This window comes from Brienomyrus brachyistius, chromosome 25 (genome assembly GCF_023856365.1).
Source record: "Brienomyrus brachyistius isolate T26 chromosome 25, BBRACH_0.4, whole genome shotgun sequence".
NCBI lineage: Eukaryota > Metazoa > Chordata > Actinopteri > Osteoglossiformes > Mormyridae > Brienomyrus > Brienomyrus brachyistius.
In genome coordinates this window covers 10,039,335-10,066,000 of record NC_064557.1, presented here as the reverse complement: position 1 = coordinate 10,066,000, position 26,666 = coordinate 10,039,335, and the positions used below count along the sequence as shown (strand labels likewise).

General features: G+C 48.1%; 1 protein-coding gene across 3 annotated transcripts; it reads left to right on the top strand.

The window, feature by feature from the left end:
* Positions 1-230: 230 nt before the first annotated feature.
* si:dkey-28b4.8 (sarcoplasmic/endoplasmic reticulum calcium ATPase 2) lies at positions 231-13,842 on the top strand. Of its 3 annotated transcripts, none has more exons than XM_048996296.1 (24): positions 231-427; positions 580-623; positions 1,168-1,287; positions 1,941-1,958; positions 2,340-2,422; positions 2,703-2,807; positions 3,646-3,784; positions 4,015-4,181; positions 4,673-4,828; positions 4,910-5,051; positions 5,438-5,604; positions 5,869-5,957; positions 6,096-6,198; positions 7,254-7,385; positions 8,056-8,181; positions 8,387-8,608; positions 8,917-9,028; positions 9,648-9,889; positions 10,375-10,595; positions 10,738-10,940; positions 11,147-11,232; positions 11,864-11,997; positions 12,089-12,206; positions 12,356-13,842. In XM_048996296.1, exons 3-24 carry the CDS (start codon positions 1,170-1,172, stop codon positions 12,671-12,673), a joined length of 3,201 nt encoding a protein of 1,066 aa, XP_048852253.1. In that variant the 5' UTR covers positions 231-427; positions 580-623; positions 1,168-1,169; the 3' UTR covers positions 12,674-13,842. The 3 variants fall into 3 exon arrangements, with proteins under 3 accessions (XP_048852253.1, XP_048852254.1, XP_048852255.1); XM_048996297.1 differs by having other exon boundaries at positions 575-623; XM_048996298.1 differs by lacking the exon at positions 580-623.
* The last annotated feature ends 12,824 nt before the right edge of the window (positions 13,843-26,666 follow it).

Below are 26,666 nucleotides of genomic sequence, written 5' to 3'. Positions count from 1 at the left end.
GTCAAATGAAATGTCAATCTATTGATATTTCACATGGTTTGCTGGAATCTATGTCTATCCGCTGAATAAAGAACGCCGCACAACCCGCCGATTGGCCAGCCGCAGACTCGAGTCGCCAACACAGATGGCTCATTTCTGCAGTAGGGGGCGGGACTCCTGTCAAATATGTCGTTTATTGGCAAATTCACTCGCTAAATAAAGGAACAGGCTTCTCATCCGCCCAATCGGGGCTCTGGCTTTCTGAGCCTGGAGTCCCACGTTAGAAATGTCATTCCGTTATCTGGCATTAAAAAAGCAACAGTAACGCAGATAGAATAGAGCTGGGGGAGAAGTGGAAGCGTATCGTGGCCGTAATAAACAACAGCGGTAGATAAAAGCCATTATCGGGCCTTCATTCCGTCTGAAGTTACCAAATGAAGCAATAACGGTGATTTTTTTACCTTCGTATATATCTTTCATATGACATGTAGCTTTTTGTGAGAAGTAGCTAATGGTTCACGTCAATTTATTTGCTATATATTTAATTATATATAAAATTTAGAGATTGATTGCTGTTTTATTTCTTATTGAAAAGTACAGTTGTACTTATTGATTAACGAATAAACGGGATACCTGCTGAAGTGGTAAGTACTGTATCATCATCATTATCATTTTTGTTTAGACTGAAAGCTCGTTGTCGCCCAAGTCTTTGGCAAAGTAATCGCACAATTCGCAGTCTTCGGATGCCCAAATAGTACTTTTTCCAGATTTAATGCTCAGTAATACTGTCAACCTGTGGCTAGATATTAATTCTGATTATGTTTTAAAATCATGCAGGTGAGTAATGGCATTTACGATCCTAATGCATATAAAATACTTATGAATAAAGTGGAGCTTAGGGTGATATAAATAAGCCGTAATTAACTTATTAGTTAGCCTAGTAATTTTATTACGACTAGCTAGGCAAAAGGCTTGGATACTGCGCTTTATGCGACTTCCATTAGCAATCGAGTTGAGTCGCAATTTCCCCCGCTTATATTCACGATGTTATGCAAACTGCACCATCATTATTGTGCGGGTGCAGGCGAATAATTCAGTTTGACCGCCCGTCTCTGCTAACCCTAACCCCGGCTCTACCTTTTTTTCCATCTTCCATTCACTGCGTTTCCCCTCGGCCCCGCCGCCCAGGGATGGACAATGCCCATACGAAGACGGTGGAGGAGGTACTGGGGTACTTCGGGGTGAACGAGTCCACTGGGCTGAGCAGCGAGCAGCTCCGGAAGGCCCGGGAGAGATGGGGACCCAATGGTAAGTCCCGCTCTTCACGGCCGGATCCTGACGATAATAGCGGCCAGGGACAGACTGGCATCTAGGTTAGTCAGGAATATGGAGCATAGTCTCATTAAACTGTTGACATTTTGTAGAATTGCTATCTGGTGTTTAACTTTTATCCTCTCGGTTATTGACTGGCCTAGAAAAGGGGGCTCAGCATTCTTATCGCCAGACCCCAGCATCGTTTAAAATCGCATCAGTTACAATTCCCCTGCTTCACCGGCGTGTTTAGGTGGCGCCCTTTCGCACTCGTTAACTTTCCATTAGTGACCTTGATTGTTTAAACCATGTTTCAAACCAAGATACAAAAATGTGAAATGTTCTGTGGTTCGTTGAATAAGACTGCCTGTATATATTTATATAATGTTATTGAGATTTTGATTATGATCAATTCACATTTTAGGAGCCGTTCATGAAGAAATCCAGATCCCTTTAAAGTATTCACAAAGTTTTTCTTTCATCCGTAAAACTAATCACAAAAGATGACATTGCAGCCTTAATCTTAACTCTGTGGCAATGAGTCATTTATAACAAAATTGAATGCGACATGATATAATGAAACAGCAGCTTGCTGACTTTACCACTTGCGTTTCTCTCTCTCTGCTAATCAAATGGCTTCTGATGGGAAGAGTTACCAGCTGAAGAAGGTGAGATGACGGCCTCCACCTCCTCTGTGTTCATGCTGTGTCACACAGTACATCAGCTACTGCTCCACATGCCATTCACAGAGCCGTCTTCCATAACCACTGCAGTACAGAGTCACAGTGTGCATGGAGCCTGTGCCAGAAAATGTAATAGAGCAGTGATAGATTAATCATCCTTGTGGAGAATTTGAGCAGGTTCCCTGTGTCCCTGAGACACACAGACACACGTACAGGTGTGCACATGTTTTGGGGTCACAGTGTCCTGCCGGCCAATGGGAGATGGTGGGATGCCATATGAGCACAGGGCAACCACTTAGCGGGCATGTCGCCCACACCGGAAAGCAATCTTTAAACACCATGATCCCCCTTGCCTGCTGCTTACAGGGAAGTCCCTGTGGGAACTAGTTCTGGAGCAGTTTGAGGACCTGCTGGTGCGGATTCTCCTCCTGGCGGCTTGCATTTCCTTCGTAAGAACCGTCTACACCGAGGGTGCAGACACATCTAGTCACAGAGAGGACACTGAGGATGCTGCTGTAATATGCACACTACCCAATACTTCACTAAGACATATGCCCATACCCTGTACCCCCATGCAGCGACCAGACAACTGCACAATACTCTCCTGTAGTAACATATACTCTATAATCTCTACTGCATTATCCTGGCGTTCCATACTAACAATCTTGGGAGCTTACAGTGTATTTCTACTTCCATGTTGTTCTCTTTTCCTCACTGTTTGTCTCCCAGACTCTGGCGTGGTTTGAGGAGGGAGAGGGCACCATCACAGCCTTTGTGGAGCCCTTCGTTATCCTTCTCATCCTCATCGCCAATGCCATTGTAGGAGTGTGGCAGGTATTATTTTTGGGTGTACAAAGTGTATATATGTTTGCTGTCAGGTGGCCACAGTGTGCTGGATTTTGCTATATTTTATGTATATTTGCATGCACTTGTGTGTGGCCTGTGGGGTGTTTAACTTGATGTTTGTGTTCATGGATATAGAGTAAAAGTTGTGGAATAACAGAATAACTGGCAGGTGTTCTATAACAGGTGTGTAATAACATATGCGCTGTTACAAGTTTCCAGTAACAGATGTGTAGAAACAGGTCTTCAGTAACAGCTCTGCAGTGACAGGTGTGTAGAGACAGGTGTTCAGTAATAGGTATCCAGTGAGAGGTGTGCATTTATATGTGTGTAGAAACAGGTGTACAGTAACAGGTGTCCTGTAACAGTTCTGCAGTGACAGGTGTACAGTAATAAGTCTATAGTGAATGGTGTACCTTAACATGATTGTAGAAACAAGTGTGCAGTGAGAGGTTTGTAGAAACAGGTGTGTAGCAATGGGTGTGCAGTGATAGGCATGCAGTGACAGGTGTGCATTATCAGGCATGCAACAACAGGTGCGCAGTGACTGATATCCTGTAGTAGCTCTGCAGTATCTGGTGTGCAGTGACAGGTGTGTAGAAACAAATATGCAGTAACAAGTCTGCAGTGAAAGGTGTGCATTAACATGATTGTAGACACAGGTGTGCATTAACAAGTGTGCAGTAAGAGGTGTACAGAGACAGGTGTCCTATAACAAATCAGCAGTGACAGGTGTGCAATAACGGGTGCAGTGATAGGTGTGCAGTGACAGGTGTGCATTAACAGGCATATAGTAACAAGTACAGTTAAAAGAGTGCTACGTCCTCAGGAGCGGAACGCCGAGAATGCAATTGAGGCTCTAAAGGAGTATGAGCCAGAAATGGGGAAGGTGTACCGTCAGGACAGGAAGAGCGTGCAGAGGGTTCGAGCGAGAGACATTGTGCCTGGGGACATCGTGGAGGTGGCAGGTAGGAAGCACGACTTGCCTATTCACAGCCTCACTGCTCATGCACTCCTCAAACTGATCACAAAAAATAGGTATGGTTAAGTGCTTTTCTGGGCATTTTATTTTAACGTAAGTAACCAATAGACAGCAACTATTCCCCTGCTCATAATGAATAGTTATTAGCAGACTTGTGTGCTGTGTTTTACAGACGTTGACTTTGGTAACTTAATTCATCAATTAAATTCCCCAAAGTTGGTGACAAGGTACCAGCTGACATCCGTCTGACCTCAATCCGCTCCACCACTCTCCGAGTGGACCAGTCCATTTTGACGGGGGAGTCCGTGTCGGTCCTCAAACACACCGATCCTGTGCCTGACCCTCGTGCCGTCAACCAGGACAAGAAGAACATGCTGTTCTCTGTGAGTTTGGCAGCACCGTCTTCTACTCTCAGGTGCTTCTCAGTGAGTCCCACACAGGCATGGAAAAGCGCTTCAGAATTGGTACAATGCAACCACTGGAGTTGGGTTTCAGTGCAGCTTAGAGGTGTCGCTCATTTACAGACACGTCGCTCCAGATTCTCCCCTTGTTTGTGTGGCTGAGCCAGGGAGGCAGAGAGGTTCAGTTACTCTGGGGGGGCAAAGGATCAGTTGTGCAGGGAGGAGAAGGGTCAGCTGTGCCAGGTAAGGTCAGCCATCCTGGGGGGTGTAGAGTCAGCCACACTGCGAGTGTGTCGGTTTAGCCATACTGGAAGGGGGGTGTTGTGTCAACCATGCTGACAGTGGGTTGAAGGGTCAGCCATGCTGGGGGTGTATGGTCAGCCACACTGGGGAGGTGAAGGGTCATCCGTGCCAGGGAGGGGGTAGGCTGTGTCATGCCGGACGGGGGTGACTATGTTCCTGCCTGTCCCTAGGGGACCAACATCGCGGCGGGGCGGGCCATGGGGGTGGTGGTGGCCACAGGGGCGCAGACGGAGATCGGAAAGATCCGGGACGAGATGGCGGCCACCGACCCCGAACGCACGCCCCTACAGCAGAAGCTGGACCAGTTTGGGGAGCAGCTGTCCAAGGTGGGTTGGGGAGCAGGGCACGAAGGCCTCCCGTTTCCAGTCTCCATGTGAGCTTGACGTGTCAGTGTGTCTCCTGGTCAGGTGATCATGCTGATCTGCGTCGCCGTCTGGGGAATCAACGTGGGCCACTTCAGTGACCCCGTTCATGGTGGCAGCTGGCTGCGGGGCGCCGTCTACTACTTCAAGATTGCAGTGGCACTGGCCGTGGCTGCCATCCCGGAGGGTAGGTGGGGCTGGAGGGCAGTTAGGGTAGGGGGGGCATGGGGAGCAATTTTGCCGCTATCCCTGAGGGTAGATGGGACGGTGGCGTGAGTAGATTGCCATCCTTGAGGACAGACAGGGTGTATGGGTGATTGGTCCCCATCCCTGAGGGTAGGTGGGGTGGGAAGGCAGCCATCCCTAAGGGTAAACAAGGTAGGGGGGCAGTTAGGCTGCCATTTCTGAGGGTGGGAAGGGTGGAAGAGCAGTTAGTCCACCATCTCTGAGGGTAGGCAAAGCAGGGGGGAAGTTAGGCCACCATCCCTGAGGATAGGCAGTTAGCTATGCTACTGTCAGCTACAGCTAATTGGCAGGTAAATTAAACGCACTGTCCCCCTGAAATACCTGCAGGCCTGCCCGCTGTCATCACCACCTGCCTGGCACTGGGCACCCGCCGCATGGCCCGTAAGAACGCCATCGTTCGCAGCCTGCCCTCCGTCGAAACTCTGGGCTGCACCTCCGTCATCTGCTCTGACAAGACGGGCACCCTCACCACCAATCAGATGTCCGTGTGCCGGGTGAGGCCCCACCCACCACAACCGCGCAGTGTGATGTGATGGGGTCCCATTGCAGATGCTTTCTTAACCCTACTAATGCAGGTCAGGAGATGTTTGGCGGTGGAGAAGGGCTGGATGGTATTGTAACCCCTTCTTCTGCTCAGTGACTATGGTGAGAGTGCTGCAATAGGAGTACGGGCTTTTGCAGCGCTCGGGTTGGGAACTAACGCCCCCTCCTGGCTGTGTTTGGTGCCCCTTTAACACCTGGCTGTCTCCTATGCATAGATGTTTGTGCTGGACAGTGTGTCGGAGGATCACTGCTCCCTCAACGAGTTCACGGTGACTGGATCTACTTATGCCCCGCTGGGGGAAGTGTGAGTGCCGTGTGACCCCCAACGAGCCACTGGAACCCCATTCACCTCTTTTCCCCATGCTGCGCGGCGCCCCCTGTTGGTCCGCTCTTCATCCTCCTCCCACCTACGTGCTCCTGACGCCCCTCTCCTCTACCGCAGGTATAAGGATGGTGTCCCCGTGCGATGCAGCCAGTACGAAGCACTGGTGGAGATGGCTACCATCTGCGCCCTGTGCAACGATTCCTCCCTGGACTACAACGAGGGGAGTGAAGCTGCACAGGGGCACAGGGTTAAAGGTTACTGTATTAGGGTCATGGGGTTAAAGGTCACTGTATTAGGTTCACCGTGTTAAAAGTCACTGATTGGCATCATGGGGTTAAAGGTCACTAATAGGGTCAATGGGGCTAACCCTCTAGAGTCATCGGCATTGTTGTCGATGCCGCGTATTTCAGTTCATAACTCGCTGAAATCTTATTGTAGAGACATGAAAAAAATGCTGACTGAATCCGTAGTCTGTCTTCCTTTCAAAGTGTCCATTGTTAGAAGTAATAAAGTTTTTTAAATTAGGTTAAATCGGTAAAGTAAACCATGTCACCTTTCTTTGTTTTACCTGTATTGGGGGCGTGTAGTGCCGCCCTCACCTGAAGATCGCTATTCACATTCTAAATAGCCGCATTTCCGCGTATTCAAATAGCATTTGCATGGTAATTTGATAAACAACTCAACGGTGACACACAATCCAGATACATCCCCATCAGCGCCATAAAAGGGGGGGGGGACGTGGCCAGGTGTGATTGGCTCATTTAAATACAGGCAAGTTGCTACATATTCAATGAAAGGAGATAGTGACATGAGTTAGGTTTCTCTTATTTATTTATCCAACTGAATGTTGCAACTACACCATTTAGTCATCTTCATGCAGCCAAGACTTTGGTGATCAGATATCTGGGATCAAAATAAACTGCCACCATTGCTTACTATGTACTTTTATAATGTTTCTGCATTTTGCAACGTCTATACTTTAATATCAAATTACAAACTTCACATAAATCTGACATATTCATCTGACAGTTTAATGCCAAAACAAATATATAAGAAATAATTTTGAATGAATTTTTATGATTTTGAATGAAATGTGTGACCATGCCCCAGTCAGTGAAAGTTTGTTCCCTACCCCTAGACCCCACAGGGTTAAAGGTTGCTGTTGAAAATTCACTGGGTTGACTGACGGTTGGTTGGTTGGACGGATCCCTTTCTAACTCCCATTTTACCTCTGGAGTCCTGTGGGTTGTAATATGTCTTTGTCCTGCTCTGCAGACGAAGGGTGTGTATGAGAAGGTGGGTGAGGCCACAGAGACGGCCCTCTGCTGCCTGGTGGAGAAGATGAACGTGTTTGACACAGAGCTACAGGGCCTTTCCCCCGCAGAGAGGGCCACAGCCTGCTGCTCTGTAAGGCTTCCCAGCCAGCCGCCCCCTCTTTTGTCGTAAAAGCAGTGATATTCAAACTGTTTTTAATATTTGTCCTAAACCCCTGTAACACACACATATACATTCCAGATATATGTCGTCATAAATTCTGTATCTACTTGTTTTAGGTGTTGCTTTTTGGCGCTGCCTGATCATTTTTCCTGGAACTGGAAATTTATTTCTTCTTACCTGTGCCCACCCTGCAATTCCTTCATGCTCCACAGTTTGAATACCTCTGTCTTACAGCCTCGGCTCATGCTAGATTGTCTGCACTGAGTGGAGCAGCCATAGACTGTTTCCTTACAGACCGCATGCTGCAAGTCTACAAACTGCATGGTTAAAAGCTACATATCCACAGACAGCACGCCTACAGGCCCAAAGCCTACAGATTGCATATTTACAGAATGCATCCCTAAAGGCTACATATCTATAGACTGCAAGCATGCAGACTACATGCCTATATACTACAAGCCTACAGACTGCATGTCTACAGGCTACATATCCACAGACGGCACGCCTACAGATTCCAAGCCTATACACTGTAAATCCACCGACTGCAAGCCTACCGACTGCTGTCTTCCGCATCGCCACTGACGGCATCTCTTCTCACCATCCATTAAGCTCCTCCTTCTCTTCCCCTGCCCTGCTGCAGATCATCAAGCAGCTGCTGAAGAAGGAGCTCACCCTCGAGTTCTCCAGGGACAGAAAATCCATGTCTGTTTTTTGTTCTCCCAACAAGCCCATCAGGTCCACCACCGGGGCCAAGATGTTTGTTAAGGTTAGCCATTAGCGCCACCATTTGCCTCACTCACCTTCCTGTGATTGCTTAGCTAACATACTGTAATGTTTACTTAAATTAAGATAAAACAATAAATGAGTTATGTGTCACTGTCTCTTTGTTGGTATTCAGTGACACCCTCGTTTGCGGCTCAGTCTGCTTCTCGCAATGTGATTCATTTCTGTTTATTCTTCCATGTGCCTAGGGGGCGCCAGAGAGCATATTGGAACGCTGCCGCTGGCTCCGGGTGGGTGGGGGCTCACGAGTCCCCATGTCCCCTTCCCAGAGGGAGCAGCTGCTGGGGAAGGTGCGCGAGTGGGGTTCTGGGCGTGATACCCTGCGCTGCTTGGCCATGGCAACCCGCGACTCGCCCCCAGATCTGCGGCTGCTCAGCTTAGAGAACACAGCAAGCTTCAATGATTACGAGGTAAACAGTTATTCTTCTGTTTGTGTATTATTGTTTGATGTAAGGATGACTCATAGTCGCTCCGTCATTGTATAACTGTGTGCGTTACGAGGTTGATGTCTTCTTGGAGCAGGAGGCATGCTCCCCCTACGATATAGAGACACCCTCCCAGACATTTCAATTTTCCCTTTCTTGCTGTCCCCAGAGAACTGCAGTGTCTTGCTGTCCCCAGAGACCTACAGTGTCTTGCTGCATACCTGCTTAATGGCCTATAATGTCAACTGTTGAGCCCACAGTGACCCAGCGACGACACTCTCTCTTTGCTCCAGTCCGACCTGACCTTTGTGGGCTGTGTGGGGATGCTCGACCCACCCAGGAAGGAGGTTCTGGGAGCAGTCCGAATGTGCAGGCAGGCTGGCATCCGAGTCATCATGATCACTGGTTGGTGTGGAGTCCCTGCTAAATATGGACTGTACTGTCTTGACCTTCGCTGTGTTCACTTGTGATCCGTCTGCATGTTCAGAAGGTTGTGAGTTTGAAACCCTTAGCCCTGGGTGCTTCATGTGTGCTGGATGCTTGCTGACCAAATTCCCTTCTTTTGATACCCGTACATCACTTCGGAGAAAAGCAACTGCTAAATAAGTGCAACTGTAATCTGGTGTCACTGTGCCAGTGTCCTAGGGGTTGATTCCATCCAGTGTTCAGTGTCCTAGGGGTTGATTCTGTCCAGTGTTCAGTGTCCTAGGGGTTGATTCTGTCCAGTGTTCAGTGTCCTAGGGGTTGATTCCATCCAGCGTTCAGTGTCCTAGGGGATGATTCTAACCAGTGTTCAGTGTCCTAGGGGTTGATTCCATCCAGTGTTCAGTGTCCTAGGGGTTGATTCTGTCCAGTGTTCAGTGTCCTAGGGGATGATTCTGACCAGTGTTCAGTGTCCTAGGGGATGATTCTAACCAGTGTTCAGTGTCCTAGGGGTTGAACCTATCCAGCGATCAGTGTCTTAGGCGTTGACTCCATGTAGTGTTCAGTGTCCTAGGGGTTGATTCTGTCCATGTGGTTGCAGGTGACAACAAGGGCACAGCCCTGTCCATCTGTCGGCGTGTGGGCATCATCACAGAACAGGAAGAGGAGGAGGGCCAGGGCGGGCAATTTGGGGGGGGGCTGACGGGCCGTGAGTTTGACGAGCTGCCCCCCCACCTGCAGAGGCAGGCGTGCCGCACGGCGCGATGCTTTGCCCGTGTGGAGCCTGCGCACAAGAGCCGCATTGTGGAGTACCTGCAGAGTCTGAGCGATATCACTGCCATGGTAAGGGCTGGGTTCACGACGCACATTAGTGGATATGCTTTGGTGGTGGAGTTTCCTGCATTTCTGCTGTTTCCTCTTTCCTTCTCTTGTCTCCTTCCACCCTGCTCTCGGTTACTCCCTTATATTTCTGTAACCTTCTTTTTGCCTCCCTGCCCTTTGTTTTTTCTCTCTCCATCTCTACCTTCTTCCCATCCATCCTCTTTTTCTCCACCCCTTCATCCCTTCTTTCCTTTGCTGCTCACTACCTCTCTCCCCTGCTTGCCCCTCCCCTCTCCGTTCCTCCTCTCTCCCCTGCTCCCCCATCTCCACTCCTCCTCTCTCCCTGCTCTTCCTTCCCCTGTCTCCATTCCTCCTCTCTTCCCTATCTCCGTTCCTCATCTCCCCTGCTCCTCCCTTCCCATCTCCATTCATCCTCTCACCCCTGCTCCTTCCTCCCCTATCTCTGTTCCTCCTCCCTCCCCTCTCCTTCCCTCTCTTGCTCTCAGACCGGAGATGGGGTGAATGATGCCCCCGCCCTGAAGAAGGCCGAAATCGGCATCGCCATGGGCTCAGGCACAGCTGTGGCCAAGTCCGCCTCTGAGATGATCTTGGCTGACGACAACTTCTCCACCATCGTGGCTGCCATCGAAGAGGGCCGAGCGATCTACAACAACATGAAGCAGTTCATCCGCTATCTCATCTCCTCCAACATCGGGGAGGTGGTCTGGTGAGGTGACAGCTGAAACCTCCAGGCTGCCTCCTGGGCCTGTCTCCAGCTGAAGAAGTCATTCCCAGGCACTGATTGGCCGGCCACGCTGGAGATATGCTAATGTTAAGATGGCGCTCTGCTCCTTATCACCCCCCTGCAGCATCTTTCTGACGGCTGCACTGGGAATGCCAGAGGCGCTGATCCCTGTGCAGCTGCTCTGGGTGAACCTGGTGACAGACGGCTTCCCTGCCACCGCTCTCGGCTTCAACCCCCCTGACCTGGACATCATGTCTCGCCCCCCTCGATCCCCGAAGGAGCCACTCATCTCTGGCTGGCTCTTCTGCAGATATCTCATCATCGGCTGTAAGTTTCCCTTAGGCGAAAGTGAATCATCCACCTTCGTCTTACTGCTTATGTGCAGGTTTGTGTTGAGGCTCAGTGCCATCAGGAGCTCTCCACCGAGCAAGGCCAGCCTGCCTTCTAATGCCTTCTCCGTTAGTGTCCTCGTCCTTCTTTGTCATGATAATATAAAGAGAAGCCCCGATCGACCTTTCTCTCTGTCCCTCCAGGTTACGTGGGGGCAGCCACAGTGGGGGCCGCAGCCTGGTGGTTTATGGCAGCTCACGATGGACCCAAGCTCACCTACTACCAGCTGGTACGTGCAGCGTGATCTGTGCCTCTGTGTGTCTGTGTCTCCATGTGTCTGTGCCTCCGTGTGTCTGTGCCTCCATGTGTCTATGCATTTGTGCCTCCATGGGTCTGTGCCTCCATGTATCTGTGCCTCCGTGTGTCTGTGCCTCCATGTGTCTATGCATTTGTGCCTCCATGGGTCTGTGCCTCCATGTATCTGTGCCTCCGTGTGTCTGTGCCTCCATGTGTCTATGCATTTGTGCCTCCATGGGTCTGTGCCTCCATGTATCTGTGCCTCCGTGTGTCTGTGCCTCCATGTGTCTATGCATTTGTGCCTCACTGCATCTGTGCTTCCATGGATCTGTGCCTTCATGCATCTGTGCCTCCATGTGTCTGCGCCTCCATGCGTCCATGCATTATGCCTCTGTGCGTTTGTGTTTCCGTCAGTTTGTGCCTCTGTGTGTCTGTGCCTCTGTGTGTCTGTGCCTCCATGTATCTGTACCTCTGTGCATCAGTGCTGTGTTACCCTGCAGCTCAGTGCTGTGTTACGCTGCAGCTCAGTGCTGTGTTACCCTGCAGCTCAGTGCTGTGTTACGCTGCAGCTCAGTGCTGTGTTACCCTGCAGCTCAGTGCAGCCTTGCCTTTTCTCTCGACAGTCCCACTTCCTGCAGTGCAGCGAGAATCGCAGCGAGTTTGAGGGGGTTCAGTGTTCAGTCTTCGAGTCTCCGTACCCCATGACCATGGCCCTGTCTGTGCTCGTCACCATAGAAATGTGTAACGCCCTTAACAGGTATGCCCTCTAGCACATGGGTGATGTAGCTGGGCACACAGGTCGCCACACAGCTGAGCTAACATCTTTCCCATCATGCCATTGGCCACAGCCTGTCTGAGAACCAGTCTTTGCTGAAGATGCCCCCTTGGTCCAACCCGTGGCTGGTGGGGGCGATCTGCCTCTCCATGGCTCTGCATTTCCTCATACTGTATGTGGACCCTCTTCCCGTGAGTATATATACCTGTCTGCATTGTATAATAAGTCGACAATGAGTAAAGGATCCATTCTCATTCTTGGGTGTGTGGGGGTTAGTTAGGCCTTTCCTCCTGAAAGTTTAAAGGCAGAGATAATGAAGCAGAGGCCTTCGCCCATCCAGGTGGTCTTCCAAATCCGCCCTCTATCCTGGTCCCAGTGGGTGACTGTGCTAAAGATGTCGCTGCCGGTCATCCTGATGGATGAGGCCCTCAAGTTTCTGGCCAGGAATTACGCTCAGTCGCCCGGTGACTTCCAGCTGGAGGAGGATGGCCAGGGGCCGCAGGGGCCCAGCCAGGAGGAGACACTCCAAGACCGCCTGGTCACGGCGCTCCGCCGGGCCTGCAAAGGCGTGTCCTGGCCCTTTGTCCTTGTCTCCACGCCTTTGCTGGTATGGATTTACAGCTTGGACTCTGACATCACCAACATCTTCTGGACATAGAAAGAAAAAGAGGGAAGGGTGAGTGAGGAAAGGTGAAAAGTGTAGGTACTGGAGCAAGGGGCAGAGAGCTGGGAGGAGTGCGCCCCCTGTATGTCTGTCATGGTGTTGTCAGTTGTTCATGAACATCAACAGATTTTCAGATGTTCTTTTCTTAGTCAAATATACAGAAAGATGCATTACGTATTGAGAAGACATTCACAGCGCTCATTTGTGAAGTAGAAGTAGCTTTTATGTTTTAAATTTTCGCTGAGTTGTGACCTGAGAAACAGGTGCTAAAAAACAAGCTTAATAGCATAGGAAAATTTACCAGGGAAATACCAGGCAGAAACTAACAAGGAGACACCTATTATTGCAGGGTCCACTCCACAGGTCAGGACAATCATAAAAATATTGTCCCATTATTTCATTGTTTTGTATTGCGAAAGCTTTGTTTGCTTCCCACATATGGCTTTGAAAGTGAATTTTCAGACTATCATTGATGCACTGCATTTGCCGTTATTGTTGGTGGGTTTTTTTATTTCATATTTTAGTCTTTTTTTCACCTTTTGCTGCAGCGAGGGAGTCTCTATTTTCTGTCCTGTTGAATGTTCTCCACTCTAAGCATATTACTGTAGGAAACCATCAGAGAGATAGTGAAGCATCAAACTTATAATTCCATTAGATACCAGCCCCTATTGTGATGCCACGTACATGATTCCATTAAAAACCCAGCCCCTATTGTGACATCACACGTATAATTTCTTTAGAAACCCTTGTACAATATTACAAAAAGCTTATTTCTTTGAATGACCCATCGCTGCACTTCCATCCTTGCAGTCTTCATGATATGGAACTTTATCTCAGCATGTCCATTTCCATGACCAAACAACTGAAATTGTTATCCAGCTGTGTGTGGGTCATTGACTTCTGGCAGTACTGTAGCTTTCAAACCCAACATGGTCCAGGAGACGTATCAGACCTCAGAACTGGAGAAGGCAATGATGTCAGTGGAGGCCGCTGTGAATGCAGGCTCTTCGTTCACCTCCATTTCACGAAACACTTTACCTTCATTATTGGAATTCATTTCCATTTTTTATTTTGAAACTGAACAAAGGAAATAATTTTTGTAGGTTTCTCTCACCATTCTTATCACAATTGTTCGAGTAAATATCAATAAAAACATTATGCCAGATGTTTCTTATGTCTTAATTTCGGTCCTTCATTTCTGATTTTAAACACATTAATGCAAGTTGATCCAAATATCTCTGCTACTTGTACCATGTGAAGTGAATGAATTGAACATTCATATGTTAGGTCAAAAGTTCATCACAAAGGCTCTTTACATTTCACAACAGCAGCTAAATTTTCTAACAATCAGGATGGACCAAAAGTGAGCTTGTAAAATTGTGAATAATATGCCATCAGTTTTAAGTCTTTTGAACATGTGAGTCGAACTTGTGAGAGTGGTGTAAAGGAATGGGGAAGGATAGGAGATGGGGGACAGTGTGACGGTACACAGAAGGGCAGGAGAAAGGACAGTGTAATGGTACACAGCATGGGAGAATGAAGGCAATGTAATGTACGGAGAAGTTCAAGGGACAGTGAACTGGAACAGAAGATGGGACAGGAGGGCAGGGACAGTGTACAGTACAGTGAAGGACGGGAGAAAGGGTGCAGTGTAATTGTACAGAAGATGGGAGAAAGTAGGCAGTGTTTTGGTACAGTAAAGGACATGGGGAAGAGGGCTGTGGAACAATAAGGAGTACTGGGAAACTGGACAGTGTAATGGTACTGAAAACAGGGGAAGTGGACAGCGCAGGGCTGCCGCCATTAGTCGACATGGTCAATGACGTCAACACTGAAAATGTCATCAAAATTTTAAATCGATGCATCGTTAAATAAAATTATTTTACTGAAATTACCATTATTATTTCTAAAATGCTTCAGTTAATTATAAAACTGTTTTCCTTTAATATCACTACGTGGTTTTCTGAGCAGTTCAAATTATCACAAAATAAAATGGTGGTTTTAAACTGCGCAATGTTAGATGAAATGCGATGTACTACAGGGGCACGAGTGCTACGCACGAACGCATGAAACAACATCGCACAGGCGCTATATTCTGAATGAAGAGCTGCCAGAATCGGCAAAAGCAACGTAAGTGTTGTCTGTTCGTGTTTGTCAAATTACCATTAGTGCGGAGAGCTTTCAATATCTTTTGTCCTTGTAGCTACAATATACACTCATTATTAAAGACATAAAGGTGTCTGCCTGCTGCCTTCGAATTTCCATTGAATAAGTGTTTGAGAAAATGTTTAGGGTAAAATCTGGGCTTTTTCTCTGTGGACTGATGGTGCCAGTGTGTGCGTTCGTGCGCATTTGACTTATGGTACAGACGACAAGAGAAAGTGGGCAGTGTAATTGTACAATGTAGGATAGGAGAAAGGGGACAGTGTAATGGTACAGAAGATGGGAGAAAGGGGACAATGTAATGGTACAGAAGACAGGAGAAAGGGGACAGTGTAATGGCACAGAAGACAGGAGAAAGGGGACAGTGTAATGGTACAGAAGATGGGAGAAAGGGGACAGTGTAATGGTACAGAAGATGGGAGAAAGGGGACAATGTAATGGTATAGAAGACAGAAGAACGGGGACAGTGTAATGGTACAGAAGATGGGAGAAAGGGGACAGTGTAATGGTACAGAAGATTGGGGACAGTGTAATGGTACAGAAGACAAGAATGGGGACAGTGTAATGGTACAGAAGACAAGAACGGGGACAGTGTAATGGTACAGAAGACAGGAGAAAGGGGACAGTGTAATGGTACAGAAGACGGGACAGTGTAATGGTACAGAAGACAGGACAGTGTAATGGTACAGAGATGGATATGAGGAAGGGAACAAAGTTATAAGAAATATTTTGGATGGTACTGTATAAAATGTTTTATTCAATTAAATTCTACATAATTTTGAACACAAAAGCAGTTATGTAAAAACATTTTTAAAATGTATAAAGATATTTTACAGTATTTTGCTGCGTCATGTGTGCACGCGTGTCTTCCTCTTCTTGTGGGGATATTTTCGGGTGAATCACAGACATCCAGCTGAACGTGTGCAGGAGTTCCACACTTCACTGGCCACAGGTGGGGAGGACCTGGAGCTCCAGGATCCAGGAGTGTAACAGATAGGACATCAGCTGCTGGCGATGCCACAGAGTGGCGCCAGGGCTGAGCAGGATTTCTGGCCGACAGCTGCATTTGTACTTAGATGAGCTTCCCTGTCGGCGCACCACCTGAGGAAGAGGGTGGCACAGTTAGAGCACACCCATGAGCACAGCACTGGGAGCATCTGGGAGGCTGCACCCCACCTGTTTCCAGAGGTGCTCAGTGAGGGACTCTGCGGACAGGAGGACATCAGTGGACACATGCTCCTTCATGCACTCTGGGATCTCACAAATCTTCATGAGGACGTCCTGCAGATACAAAGTAACAGCAGACGAGCATGAACATAGTGCCTGAACACTACTGTACATTAACACTGCACTGAGAGTTAGGGTTAATGCAGTACAATACAGATACAGTAACTGAACACTAGTGTACATTGACACCATACTGAGTGATTGGCAGTACAATAGATTTATCCTGCCCTTGAGTGTTAACGATGCTCTAATAACAGAGGAATTGTGCTGAACTTACAAGATGTCTTCTATCATGTATCGGTGGCGTGGAATCAACCTGAAGAGGAAAGACACACAAAGGGAATTCATTAACAATGCAAAGAAATACATACAGTATATATGCTTTGCTGATGTTTTTTGTATTAATTAATAGGGCCCAAAAGCTCTTTAAACCTAGTAGTTCAATATATACTGTGCTTATGCATCATAACCCCAAGCAACCACACCTGGACAGCCAGCTTGCTCCTCTCCTCCAACAGCTTTGTCTGCAGTATCTCCTTCAGCCTCAGGGTGTCGCTGTCCCTCTCAGCACAGGGGGGTGGCATGCAGCCTATCGCTGTCAGCCACAGCATCCACAAAAGAGTAGCTCTTTGCCAATAATGCACTGCAAAAACATGAGTTTTTTTTGTGTGTGCTAAGGTTCAGCAAAGGGGACAGATTCCAGCAAAAGTCAGACGGAGAGTATATATAAGGAGGAGTCCTTCTATCATTGTCAGAAGGATCGGAAATCATCTCACACATAGCCTGCAAAGACAGGACTGAGAGCAAAATGTCACCTGAGGCTCATGGTTCTTACTTGTTCCAGTGACCGCACTTTCTGAGTCTTCCTCTGACTCTTGCTTGGATTCGTTGGTTCGTCGTTTGGACTTCTTGCGACTCCTCTTAGACTCTGGGAAACCCAACGCTCTTTGACTCCTGGTTCGGACTCCTTGGATGGACGCAGGGAATCAGCTACGGTGTGCCAGTCCCGAGTTCGAGTTCCTGTGCTCCCTCTTGCTGTGCCCTTCACAAGGACCATGTTGAGTCGAGCCCTACCTTCTGTATATATAGTTACCTTGAGGTCCCTGTGGGTGAAAGGGCTCTTTCCCTCCTCTCCATGACTGTATTCTCAGAAAGCCTTCGGTGACTACCCAACATTCTGTAGAACTCATGATGGAAGACGGGAAAAGAAACAAAAGTAATATGACCACCCCCGTTTTCTTCTGGAATTCCCTCCACGCTCTGTCCTTTGGATCATTGAGTCATTTTATGGTCTCAATGGGCCAACTTTGACATTGTTGGGGACACAGTGAAGAACCTTCTGGGTGTTTATCGGCAGGGCTGCTAACTTTGGTCAGCTGGCTGGCGTGAGATTTTGAATTCGAGAAAAGTTTGCCCGCTCATGTACACGCATTTACATGTAACCATATTATTACCTTGTAAATTGCCTGTAGGGTTTGCAAGCTTCTGCCAATGCTTGTGATGCAATCTTTGGTTTATAACGGAATAATATAGATTTGCTGTAATATTTCTTGCATGAGCGTGAAAGTCTAAAAGTGTCACACCAAATGAGTTGGCCATTTCGTTTATCAGTGCTTCAGTATCTCATATAAATCTGGTAGGAGAACACCCTACACTAATTAAAGGCATCATCAAGTAATGAAAACAATATCAATGATTCCTCACAGCACGAAGGGGCTAAGAAGCCAGAAACAACATTAAAACACTCTCTTTACAGAAACACACTCATTACAGCAACAAAACACCATTGCCTGCAGAGCACATTCATTATCTCCTTTAAAATTGATAGCTGTGGTTCTGGATGTTGGCTGGCATGTTCAAAGCCGCGCTTTATCGCCTGGTAAAATAACACTCGTGAAAAGTGGCCTTTCGTACTGCAAACGTCCATGCCCAGACTAAAGAGGCAAAGCTACCGTGGCTGCTGACCTCATGCTGATTGCTGGTGCTTCTGTAACTGTTCCAGCCAGGGTAATGGTCACTTATTGCTCCTTTGTTTTATAAATCAACTGGCCAGCTTTTCATTACTGACTGGAAATGCAATTTCTTCATAATTTAATAATGACAAACACAACAATCATCTTCATGTTAAAGTTATTGAATGAACAGCATTATGAAGTTTAATCCCCTGTCAATCTCTGACTGGAAGAAGACGGACTTATGTGGAAACACGGATGTAAACGTGGGGGCCAACATGTATAGCGGTAAATGTGAATGCGTTGAGAGGAATGTGGCAAAGCCGAGATCTGCTCTGGAGACATCGTAACTGCAGAATCTGTTACTGTAGTGTAGCCCACAGCATTCTCCCATGCTGACTCCACCTCCCAGAAACCTGGCCCAGACCTCGTGCAATCAGAGAGCTCCCCGTAAATCAGGTTCCAGCATGTTCCATACGCCGGGGCCAGGGAGCTCTTAGGAGGCAGTTGGATTTCATTCCTCTGGTGATTCAGTTCCGTGTTTCACTCGTGTGTCAGCTTTTTGTTAAACTCCTGAGGCTGAGAGGTGGCGCTTTCATGCACGGTTCTGCCATACATGGCTTCATCCACAGTATCACTGGACATATTTACAGAAACTTGTGAAAGCAGAAGCAGGAGCCCTCTTGGTAATGGACGTTTGATCTTTTACTAGTACTAACACCTGCAATCCGAAAAGTAGAAAAACAAAAAGTGAGTATGAATAAAAATTGAATACATTAATTAAAATAATTTAAAATTAAATTTAAGTGATTATGAAAGTGTGGATACCTGATCCCATATGAATACTGAAATAGCATGAATCACAAATCACATATTATGGTAAAGAGAATACAGTTAGGAAATGTGCCCTGAAAAGTACAGATAGCCTATAAGAAGATTCACAAGGCTGAAAACAACATGGGCACAGGAGAGACCTTGATATTGAGATGAGGTATATTATTAGCCAACCTTTAACTCAGAAATTTAGAAATCCTTATCTACTGCTGTGGTACCTTCTGATTGGAAGCATGCTAATATAACACCCATATTCAAAAAGGGGGATAGAAGTAATCCAGCAAACTATAGGCCAATCAGTTTAACTTGCATAACTGGAAAAGGAATGGAAGCTATAATCCATGTGAAAATGGTACATTACCTGGAGTGTGGGTTACACACTCTGACGTGGACTTAAATGCACAAGACAAGCCAAAATAACAGGAAACAGGTGACCACCATCGGGAATTCACATGAGGTAACGAGGGGTGTGTGGCACCTAGGAGGATCATACGTGCAGGTCATGACAGGTAGATTCTGTTTAATTAATCTACTTGAGTTCTGTGAGGAAGCTAGAAAATTGTTCACAAAAAGGCCTATGACGATGTCCCCCACAAATGGCTCTTGCTTAAGCTCAAAGCTGCAGGGATTTTAGGAACTGTAGCAACTTGGATCGAAAACTTGTTAACTGACAGGAAGCAACGAATTAGAGGCACAATGTCACAGTGGCCCTGCGTTCATAGTGGGCTACCGTAGACATCAATTTTAGGACCACTATCATTCCTAATTTACATTAATGATATTGACACCGTTTGCATGTTCTCCCCATGTCGTCGTAGGGTTTCCTCCGGGTACTCCGGTTTCCCCCCACAGTCCAAAAACATGCTGAGGCTAATTGGAGTAGCTAAATTACCCGTAGGTGTGGATGTGTGTGTGAATGGTGTGTGAGTGTGCCCTGCGATGGGCTGGCCCCCCATCCTGGGTTGTTCCCTGCCTCGTGCCCATTGCTTCCGGGATAGGCTCCGGACCCAGTAGGATAAGCGGTTTGGAAAATGGATGGATGGATGGATATTGACACCAATACATACAGTAAAGTGGTTAAATTTGCAGATGACACCATGGTGGGTGGTGTAGCAGATACTGAATTAGCAGCACAGAGGCTACAACGGGATTTTGATTTAATTAGCAACTGGGCTTATACCTGGCAGATGAAATTTAACTTAGATAAATGTAAGGTAATCCATACAGGGAACAAAAATATAAAGTATAGATATTTTATGGGTTCCACTGAAATAAAGGTAGCTGATTATGAGAAAGATCTCAGTGTGTATGCTGATGCTTCCATGTCCCACTCTCGCCAGTTTAGGGAAGCCATAAAAAAGGCTGATAGAATGTTGGGTTACATCTTTAGGTGTGTGGAGTTTAAGTCAAGAGAGGTGATGCTACGATTATAGAATTCCTTAGTAAGATCCCACCTAGAATATTGTATGCAGGTTTGGTCACCATACCTTAAAAAAGACTTGAAAAAGGTTCAACGTAGGGCTACAAGAATGACTCCTGGTCTTAGAGGAATGTCTTATGAGGAGAGGTTAGCTGAGCTGAATCTGTTCAGCCTTGCGCAAAGGAGACTAAGGGGGACATGACCCAGGTTTACAAGATTCTACAGGTCTGGATGCTGTTCAGCCAAATGGCTATTTCAATATTAGTTTAAATACTAGCACTCGGGGGCGCCATGGTGGTGCAGTGCTTAGCAGTGTTGCCTCACACCTCTGGGACCCGGGTTTGAGTCTCCGCCTGGGTCACATGTGTGTGGAGTTTGCATGTTCTCCCCATGTCATAGTGGGGTTTCCTCCGGGTACTCCGGGTTCCCCCCACAGTCCAAAAACATGCTGAGGCTAATTGGAGTAGCTAAATTACCCGTAGGTGTGGATGTGTGTGTGAATGGTGTGTGAGTGTGCCCTGCGATGGGCTGGCCCCCCATCCTGGGTTGTTCCCTGCCTCATGGCCATTGCTTCCGGGATAGGCTCCGGACCCCCCACGACCCAGTAGGATAAGCAGTTTGGAAAATGGATGGATGGATACTAGCACTCATGGCCATAGGTGGAAATTAGCAGGAGAATATTTTAAACTGAATTTGAGAAAAGTGTAGTTAGAGTATGGAATAGTCTTCCTGTTAGGGTAGCACAAGCTAAAACCCTGGGTTCCTTTAAATCAGAGCTAGACAAGATTTTAACAACTCTGAGCTATTAGTTAAGTTCTCCCCAAATTAGCTTGATGGGCCGAATGGCCTCCTCTCATTTGCAAATTTCTTACATTCTTATGTTCTTATTGGAGGGTGTATTAGGATGAATTTGCAGACGATTACGTCACCCATGTGGCATGCAATTAATCCTTTTACTATAATATTCTGCAAAGTTGTAATTGTGGATTAATTCTGATGATGTGGGGACTGATCATCCTGAAAACCCGATCAATCTTCCATGATTCACCCTGACTGTTACTGGACTGCACGAAGATGTTATTCTTTACCGATCCCCCGTAAAGCCTCTTTTGCCATAAATAACCTGGGCGCATAAAAGAAGCCAGGATGCTTATCTTGGTTTCTGGGAGACAGGCGGGGGGGGTTGGTATACGGCACCTTAAATTGCCTCCGGGGGGGGGGGGGGGGGATAGGAAGGCATGGCTCCAGGACGTCTATCTTACTAAATTATCGCAAGCGGCACCACTCGGACAAAAGGGGGAATTGGATAACGCATTGCCTGGGGGGAAGGGGTGAGCCTGGCCAGCTCGCCCCCTGCCCACACGCAGCACCCAATTTAATATATAAAGGACGGGGGAAACTCAGTACTGACCGGAGCTCAGCCGTGGGATAGAGCGCGCATCGCCCGGCATTTCTCGGGACTCACGTGTTGGTCTCCTGCCAGCACTGAAAAGGGCTCCCCAGTCCGTGTGTGAAGGTGGGTGATGATGGCACGCCCGAGTGTAAATAGTTTTGCAGCTGCTTATGCGTTTTATTGATTATGGGGATTAATTATCACTGCTCGTGATAATAATTTGTATTTTCTTTATTTTATTGTTTCTTTCCTATATACATTAGTTCATATGATATGCTATTCTATATCTCTTGTGTGCCATGGGCTGACCCCCCATCCAGGGTTGTTCCCTGCCTCGTGCCCATTGCTCCCGGGATAGGCTCCGGACCACCCGCGACCCAGTAGGATAAGCGGTTTGGAAAATGGATGGATGGATGGATGATTTTTTATGTGAGGTTATCTTGTATTACTTGTATTAAAGTGTTTTTGAGTGAAGCTAAGCGTGCCTGTTTGTTCCTTCGAGAGCCCTATATCCCTCTATCATCCATTGTAATACAGAGGGCTGGACACAACTTAAAGGGTTTTTTTTTGGGGGGGAGGGGGGGGGGGAATGAGGCCAACCCTGCAGGTGCAGCAGTGCTTTGAGTTTGGGATCTTTGGTGGAGTTAGGATGGAGAGGTGACTTTTGGACCTCTGATGGCATGAGTATGGAGAGGCAAGTGTGGGACCCCAGAAGGAGATAGGATAGACAAGCGAGTTTGGGACCTCAGATGGTGTCAGGATGGAGAGGCAAGGCGAGTCTCCCCCTTCCTGCTCACATCGGTGTCCAACATGAGCACACTGCACCAGGGAAGTCTGTCCCAAGTCATCGTCAACGCATTCAAAGCAGTTCTGGAATTCCAGCAACTGTCATAGTTGTTCCTGCTGCTGCTCATCCAGGTCGCTGGCACTCCTGTTCCGGATCTCCTGCAGAGCCGCCATTTTCCTACCCTCTCTGCCCAGCAAAGCGTCAGGTCTGCCCTGACCACCCAGTACCCAGTTTGAAATGCACACTTGGGTAGCAGGAGTCTCAGTAGCAGATATGGGCCCCTTTATGTGGCTATGCAGGGTCCCCTCTGGGTTCCCAGCCTCCTGACAACAGGTGGGTTGTGTGGGACATGCCAGGGGCTCATGCTGAGGTGTACCATGTGGGCTGGTTTGGCATGATTCCTTATATGCCCTCGGGCTGCCTGCCTGGGGTCCCCCTGACACTCCACCGGCTCGCTGGCCACCTGGTGGCCTCATCTTCACTACATGGCCACTGTTAAAACTCAGTGTGGCATTCACCAGGTCCAACAGACAGCCCTGATCCTTCAAAAAGTCTAGACCCAGAATGCATGTGTCCTGCACATCAGATACCCAAACTAGGTGCTGCATGTTCTTGCCTCCAATCGCTAACCTCAGCAGGCCCTGCCCCCTCATCGGTGCTAGCTCACCAGATACTGTGCGGAGCTGGACTGCTGTGCCCTTCTGGTGCCACCTCTGGCCGGACCACCATATAGGATGGGATAGAGAAGAGAGTTTGGGACCTCAGGTGGTGTCAGGATGGAGAGGCAAGTTTGGGATCTTTGGTGGAGTCAGGATAAAGAGGTGAGTTTGGGGCCTCTGATGGAGTCAGAATGAAGGATGAATTTGGGACCTTTGCTAGAGGCAGGATGGAAAGGTGAGTTTGGGACCTCTGATTGGGACAGGATGGAGAGGTGTGGCTCATATTTGGGGTAATGATGAATCTTTGGAGAAAGATGATGCTATAGTCATCATAGCGGCTGCTCAGAATAACATTCAGCTCCCTGCAGAGTGAGACCTTTCATGAGTTGTACTGATGTTGAAGGTCAACTGTCTGGCTGAGATGTGTTTGGTTTGTCATCAAACAGTTTCTGTCCCTCCATCCATCCATCCATCCATCCATCCATCCATCCATCCATCCATCCATCCATCCATCCCTCTATCCATCTATCTATCTGTCAGTCTGTCTGTCTGTCTAGTACTGAGTGTTATGGACAATTTTATGCCATCTCAGCATAATGATCACCCAAATATCCCACCATGTAAACTGTCATTTCTATGTCTTTACATCAAAATATTGCATAAATCTATGAATTGCTGGCTTGTAAGCAGGGCAGCTCGCTCTAGCATAGGCAGCTGCCTAGGGCGCCATCTTATGAGTTATGCTAATTTAGCAGATCATGAATTGGCATTGCCAAATTGCCCATAGGTGAATGTCCAGAAACATCCTCTACGGGGTTATTCCCTGTCCTGATTCTGGGGTAGGCTCTGGACCCCTCCGATCCTGCATTTGGAAAAACAGGTATGGATAGAAAGATCTTTGCTGATACTGTTCTCCACTTAGGGTATCAACACTGACATAATTAAAAGTATTGTAAAGTTCCTCGTTATGGGAATGAGGAGGCAAGTGGCTGAAAATGAACTTTATTTGGCTGTTATGGACTACAGCCGCGCCGTAAACAGTTTTGTATCCCAACAATTAGTCGTAGAACAGTTCTGACACGGTAACCCTTATTCCTGGCATCCTTCACTTCCCCTTCCCACCTCCTCTCACTCCTCCCACACCCTCTCACCCAGATGGGTGCACGCTACACTACCCCCCTTTTACTTAAGTCTTTGACCTTGGGACAAAGTCCCTGAACCCTCCTTGGACATCCTCTAGAAGGCATGCCCCCTTGAGGAACACCGGGTGTCGCAGGGGCGGGCTGGTCACCTCTGGCTGCTAGGTCGAAACCGACTAGCATACGCAGCCTAGCTGGAGATGGTGTAACAGGGGGCTTCCCCCTTCTGCCCTGTTCCCCTGAGGTGTCGCAGTTCCCCTGTAAGGCACCAGCTGGTCACGGTGGAGCACAACTTTGCGGCCCCATGAAGGCAGCTGCACTCTATACACAACCTCTCCAGGACTAGACATGGCCCCAGCCAGTGGGTGTCCAGCTTCAGGCACCTGCCCTTCTTCCTGGTCGGGCTGTAGACCCGGACCAGCTCCCCTGCTGTGAAGTGACGCCCACAGGCATGGAGGTCGTAATTCAGTTTTTGCCTCAGTCCAGCACTCAGCAGCTGTCCCCTGGCATACTCATGAGCTATATCTAAGCGATCCTGGAGCCATCTGGCATACTCAGGCCCATCAGGGGCAGATGAGCTGTCTGAGAGGACTGTCTGAAGGCCACAGTAACCCCCACCCCCTGCAGTTCTCTGTATGCCTGTGTGGGCACCCCACACACCATCTCATCCGTCCCCGAGCTAAATTCACCTCCTTTAGCGTCCCCCTGCTCACAATACTTGCACTCTTGCGACAGTGTGTCAGCGTTCCCATGTTGTTCCCCTGCATGGTGGACCACTGTAAACCCGAAGCTCTGTAGTTTCTCCAGCCAACGAGCCACCTGCCCTTCTGGCTCTTTGAAGGACATCAGCCATTGCAGGGAGGCATGATCAGAGCGCAGGGTGAAGTGCCGACCACTCTGGTAATACCTGAAATGCCTGATGGCAGATAGTGCAGCCAACAGTTCTCAGCGGGTAACATAATACCTCCGCTCTGCTTTGCTCAGTGCCTTGCTATAAAAGGCCAACACCCGCTCCCCATCTGGCCACCTCTGGGACAGAACCGCCCCCACCCCCTTCCTGCTCACGTCGGTGTCCAGCATGAAAGGCAAGTCAGGGTCAGGGGGCGCCAGGATGGGTGAGCTTCCTGTAGCGATTGAAAAGCTGCCTGGGAATTCTCTGTCCAGACAAAGTGATGGTCTTTTTGCAGCAGCTTGTACAAGGGGGCTGCAATGCAGGAAACCCCTCATACAAACTTCCTATAGTAGGAAGTTAAGACTAAAAATCTTTTTAGCCCTCTCTGATCTACATGGGTGGGCCACTAATGTATGATGTGCACCTTGTCATCTACAGTGCCCACCCCCTCACAGCCTATCCTATGCCCCAGGAAGATCAGTACCCTGCTCAGGAGCCTGCACTTGTCAGGGTGTAGCTGCAGCCCTTCTGCCCTGATCCACTCCAGCACCTGCCACAAAGCGACGACTGCTGAGGAGAAGGAGGACCCATGCACCAGTATGTCATCCAGGAAGACGAGACATGCCTGGCGTGGGGCCCCATCCAACGCTCGTTCCATTAAAATGCTCAGAGGTGGCCGGCGCATTACATAGGCCAAAGCAAAAAACCCCAAACTACTACAACCCCTTGCCAGTGTAGAACGCAGTCTTAGGTCTAGCTTCAGGGGACAGAGGGAACTGCCAGTAGCCGCTCTTCAGGTCCAGGGATGAAAACCAAGGCATTCATCCACATGTGGAAGGGAGTAAGAGTCTTTCTTTGTTACTCCAATGAGCTTCCTGTAATCAACACAGAAGCGCCACTCACCCCCCTTCTTAGGGACCATGACCACTGGAGATGCCCAGGGGCTCTCGGAAGGCTCTATTATGCCAGAATGTAACATCTTCACTAGAGCCTGCTCTGCAGTTTCCTGATAGCCCTGCGGGAGGCGGCGTGGACGCTGCCGTATGGGAGCAGCATCCCCCATGTCAATACTGTGTTGTACCAGGGAAGTCTGCCCCAAGTCATCGTCATCACTGTAGGAATTATTAGCTCAGGTAAATTTTAATATCTCCACCAATATGTTTTGAAATTAATTAATTTTAATTAATTATTATTTAATGCTGATTATTAACCAATTGTTATGCTGAATGGTCGGCTCCTCCAAACTCAATTGCGAATCCCCGTGAGTCTGTTAATGTGAGACTTAAATGGGATTCATTAATAACCAATATCGCTTAATAACCTGGGTTAGAAGGCTCGTCCAGCGAGCTGCGTCACCAGGTAATGTAAACGATCGGTAGCGAAGCTCCACTCACGGCCGATGAGAGAGAGTCTCGCGATATTTCAGGCGAGTTTGAGGCTTCAGAGCGTAGTAGCCAGATCGCACAGAGGCAGGGACTATTGTGAGCACTCAATGACGGAGGCTAAAGTTGTGTAAAAGAC